Genomic DNA, 4962 nt, shown 5'->3' with positions numbered 1-4962 from the left:
ATCTTAATTAAAATGTTAACCACAAGGTCAAAGTTGTAAAAGTTTTAAGATTTTATGTTTAGGTTTATTTCTAAAATAAAATTAAAACTTGTATAGGGAGAAATTAAAAGAGGTAATAACTATGAAGATATAGATATAATTTGGAGTATGTAAAGATGAAATTCTTACATAGTTGAAGCTATCTAAGATGCTAAACAGATAATATTGTTTAGGAGACCCACATGTAACAAATGATTGCAACCTAACTTAAGCTAATTTATACACGTCGACCATATATTATATATTCATATTCTTTGTTGATTTTCAAGATTTCCTGTAGAAAGAAAAGGAAAACGAAAGAAACCGTCCAAATCTAAGATAAACTACAATCACACCCCTTGGGAATATTCACATTCGACCTCATCACCTCCTCCTCATATTTTAATCGAAAGTAAAATGTTTTAATATTTTCATTGAATATGTATGATTCCTTAAAGGTTTTCGTTTAAATGTTGATTATTTTATTTCTCTTTAAATTAAAACTGTGCAAGTATTTATTATAATCTTCCAAAAAAGAAAAAAAAGAAGTCCCAGATAGACTAATTTACTTGAAAATCAACTATAATTAAAATTTAAACAAACAAAAGACTGGGTTTCCCAATACTTTCACCAAATTAAAACTAAAAATATATTTTAATTAATAGGAGAAGGTATATTTACATAAAATACTAATGTTATGATTTGGGAATTAAGTGTAAATTAATCATACATGACACGGATTTGATGATTCTGAATTGTTAAATATTAAATCCTAAAAAAGTTGGCCATGTTTTGGATTCTCTTATTCCCTAAATCTCCACTTTCTCACTTCCTCTCTATAAATACCAAAACCATCATGTATTCCTCACTTCCAAGCCAAAATCCCAAATCTGAAACTTCCATTCAACTCTATTATTTCTCGCTATATTTGAAAATGCATTGCCAGACGACAGGTTCATGGGGATCTTACATGCCAACCCCCAGGACTAATGTTGGAGATCCATTGGAGAGGATAGAGAGGTTAGCTTCGGAGAATGCGGTGGTTATCTTTAGCATTAGCAGTTGCTGCATGTGCCATGCCATTAAGAGGCTTTTCTGTGGCATGGGGGTTAACCCTACTGTGTATGAACTTGATGAAGATCCAAGGGGGAAAGATATGGAGAAGGCTTTGATAAGGCTACTTGGTACCTCTCCTCCTGTTCCTGTTGTTTTCATTGGTGGGAAGCTTGTGGGTGCAATGGATAGAGTCATGGCTTCTCATATCAATGGCACTCTTGTTCCTCTTCTCAAACAAGCTGGAGCTCTCTGGCTCTGATTATCTTTACCTTCCATCATTACAGTTTTAAGAAAATGACTGGTATAGCAAACTATGACAGAGGAAGAGGAGTTGTGGTTGTGGAGTCTCCTCCATTTTGGATACAGCAGCAATGAGTCAATGACTGATATGTCTTAGTTCCTAGGTTTCTTTTTCCTTTTGTCTTTATGTTCTTGTTGATGTTCTACAAGTGGGTCTTTATTGGTCTGCTTTGTGTTTTTCACTAATCTTGTTCTCTAGAGCGAAACATAATGGCTCCCTCCTCTGTACGAATCAAAAGAAACTATATATATATATAGTGGTTTCCAGAGTTTTCTCACTTTAGTTTTTGTTTCTGTTGCTCCTCTATACCGTATTGAATGTTAAGAGTTTAAAATGATTGATGGCTGACTATCTGACTAGTAAATGTGTTCCTTTTGAACTCATCCATGAAAAATCTAGTTATTAGTATATGGTCATAGCCATAGGGTTCTCACACCCTTGAAAACAGTAAAAGACAAGACACTGGTCCAAAACCCAACCTAAAGTGCTAAACACTACCAAGACTATTGTTGGGAAGGCAGGAACCCTTCATTTGGTGGGGGCCCATGCAATCCCACTTCTCCATCATCCATGGGAGCATGGCTCACCTGTCATAGAGGTTCAATGACCGCACAAACTTTTGTTTGCGGTGAGATTATGCTGGGTTCGAGCGCCTATATGGTGTTGGAAGTTGACCAAATTGTGAGAAGCATCAAGAATTTATGAGGAGGTGGATGACACAGCCACCTTCCGATGGAGGCCATGCCATGGGATACCAGGGATTCTTCTTCCGGGTTTTATCTTTGGCTTGATAAGACTCGTTGATTCTTTTGCCATAAACTAAGACTAGTAGTTAAATTCATTTTGTCTCATTGATGCTAAGAGCATCCATCCCAATCCATAATCATTGATGCTAAACCTAAACCCATATATAGTTAATACAGTGCTAACATATTGGATCTTCAAATAGTAAGTTGAGGTCCAATGATAATCTTGGCAAGCCATACTTGAAAACTTTGGATTATAGCACAAAGGAATGTGAGTTTTGAGTGGATGAGTGATTGCTTCCCACGTACACATTCCCCTCCCCTATTAATATTATTCCCAATGAATATGTATGCGTGATGTAGGATAAGCTAAGGAACAGTCACTTTGATATGGGGTTTGTTAAGTGACTGATCACTTTAGATCAAGTGGTCCCAAATTTAGACTATAGCCTCGTCTTTGGAACTTCCAAAAGACAGGGTCAGAGACAGTGAACTTGTATTGACATCTTATAATAAATAAAAGGAATGAAAGATATATAGAATGGCATCTTTGACAATCCAATCTTAAAAGCTGGAAATTGATGTTGAGGAAACGCTAAGTATGGATGTTATTGATATATCTATATATACATACCATAAGTTAATCAGATATCAATTTAATTTGATAAAGATTAAATTTTTTATTTTACAATATAACAAATATTAATACTATGGTCTTTTATCTTTTCATATTTTTAATAAAATAATTCTATGATATAATTTGAACTTGTGACACATAATTTTTAAAGTTTTAAACTTTAACTTAATCACTTCAATCAAAATGTTATTTAATATTAATATTAAATATATATTATGTCATAACATAAATGTATCAAAATTTAATATAGATATGTAGCTCATCAATCTATTATTTACATTTTTTTTGACATTACCCTAAACTTGCCTTCAAACCTAACAAATGGGCCAATATGGGGAGGAATAACTTTAATTCCATCTATCCATAAAATAGATTAAAATAAAGGTCTAATTTTGCCCCAATAGTTTTTGAATTTTTAAAATTTAGTGTATTTACTTTTAATTTTTAAAAACTAGTCCTAGTTATTTGATTTAAAAAATAAAATCCAATTGATGATACTATTAATCGACATCCATTAAATTTGAATATGTGTTATAAACTGGACATTAATTTTGATGACGAATTTGAAGATAACAAGGTTGGAGAAAGTTTGAAAGTGAAAGGGAAGGAGAAAGTAGTGGAAGCTTAGTTAATTTTGGTTTGTGCATTCTAAACATTCAATATACTCTATATATGATCTGTAGTAATTTGATACGTTAAATTAGGCTCTCCAATATGTTCAAGGAGCTTATTTTCAAGCAATTTAGATATCTTTTATATGTTTATGTTGATTTTTAGCTTAAATCATTAATAAAAGTTTTTACTCAGTTTTGCCTCTTTTTGAGACCTAAATTGACCAAATGATGCCATGAGGAACCCAACGATGTGATTGAATTGGTGTTGAGAGACGATTGATCACGTGATTTCGTGATAGGTTTTAAATATTTATAATTAATCGTTCTTGAAACTAACTATTAGCGCGATGTAGGCAAGTGTACCTATCGAACAGTAGTATAGTTTTAACAAGACCAGATTGTCGAACCCAAAGGAACTAAAAGTACTAGTAATGACTGTCTTTTTATTATCTAGCCTAAAAATAGGGGGGTTTGTTTTAACTAACTAATTATCTAAACTAAGAATTCACAGAAAGTAGAATTGGGAGATTACTTTTGGAAAACGATTGAATTAAGACAATACCTAAGGAAAAATCTACCTAGACTTTACTTGTTATTCTGGCTCCGAATTGGACGATTTATTCATTTAACTTGTTCTGTAGAGATCCCTAAGTTATGTTATTATCCTATTCAAGACTAATAACGTCTAATCCCTAGATTGAATAATTGAGACTTTTCTCTAATTAACATCCTAGGGTTACATTAACTCGATCTATGGATCCCCTTATTAGGTTTCACCCCAATCCGGCAAAATCTTGTCACTTTATGTCTAGGCGCGCAAACAACTCCGCTTAATTATGACAAATGTACTCTTAGACAGGGTCTATTCCTCCTTTGAATAAGAGCTTATCTTGAATCAATATCCTGGGATATCAAAACAAGAATTAAGAACACATAATTAAGAAAAAGTTAAATTTATCATACAATTTAGAAAATAATAACAAGATTCGTCTTAGGTTTCATTCCCCTTAAGTATTTAGGGGATTTAGTTCATAACTAAAAAGGAAAACATCTCAGAAGAATAACGAATACAAAACATAAAGAAAACCAAGAACTCCTGAAGGGAAATTGAGGGGAGATCTTCAGTCTTGATGGTGACTCCGGCTTCTGAGATGGATCAATCAGCTTCCTTCAAGTAATTCCTTCATTCCTCTCCATGTGTCCCCCTTACTTTCCTCCTCTAGGGTGTATTTATAGGCTTTAGAATGCCTAGAAACCCTCAAAATTGGCCTTTTCTGAATTGGACTCAACTTGGGCTCGACAGGGACACGCCCGTGTGAGTCGTGCTTCGAATTTGCCAAATTGACACGGCCGTGTGGTCTGCCCATGTGAGGAGGTCCAGGCCATGTTGAATTCGTACTTTGGCCCATTTTTCTCTGTTTTTGGCCCGTTTCTCGTTCCTTTCACTCTCTTATGCTCTTCTAAGTATAAAACATGAAATTAAAGTATTAGGAGCATCGAATTCACCAATTCTAATGGGAAATCATCCATAAAATGCGTTAAACATGGGTAAAAATATGTATAAATTACAGTTTATCAATGATAGTGGTC

The 4962-nt window shown here is 33.8% G+C and overlaps 1 protein-coding gene across 1 annotated transcript; it reads left to right on the top strand.

Annotated features, from left to right (window-relative positions):
- The first annotated feature begins 891 nt into the window (after positions 1–891).
- Positions 892–1652, top strand: LOC108485129 (glutaredoxin-C1-like). Its single transcript, XM_017788979.2, has one exon. It carries the CDS (start codon positions 953–955, stop codon positions 1331–1333), a length of 381 nt encoding a protein of 126 aa, XP_017644468.1. The 5' UTR covers positions 892–952; the 3' UTR covers positions 1334–1652.
- The last annotated feature ends 3310 nt before the right edge of the window (positions 1653–4962 follow it).

Source organism: Gossypium arboreum, chromosome 7 (genome assembly GCF_025698485.1).
Source record: "Gossypium arboreum isolate Shixiya-1 chromosome 7, ASM2569848v2, whole genome shotgun sequence".
In the NCBI taxonomy this organism is placed as follows: domain Eukaryota; kingdom Viridiplantae; phylum Streptophyta; class Magnoliopsida; order Malvales; family Malvaceae; genus Gossypium; species Gossypium arboreum.
The sequence above is the reverse complement of the archived record's forward strand: the minus strand, read 5'-3'. Positions and strand labels throughout refer to the sequence as shown.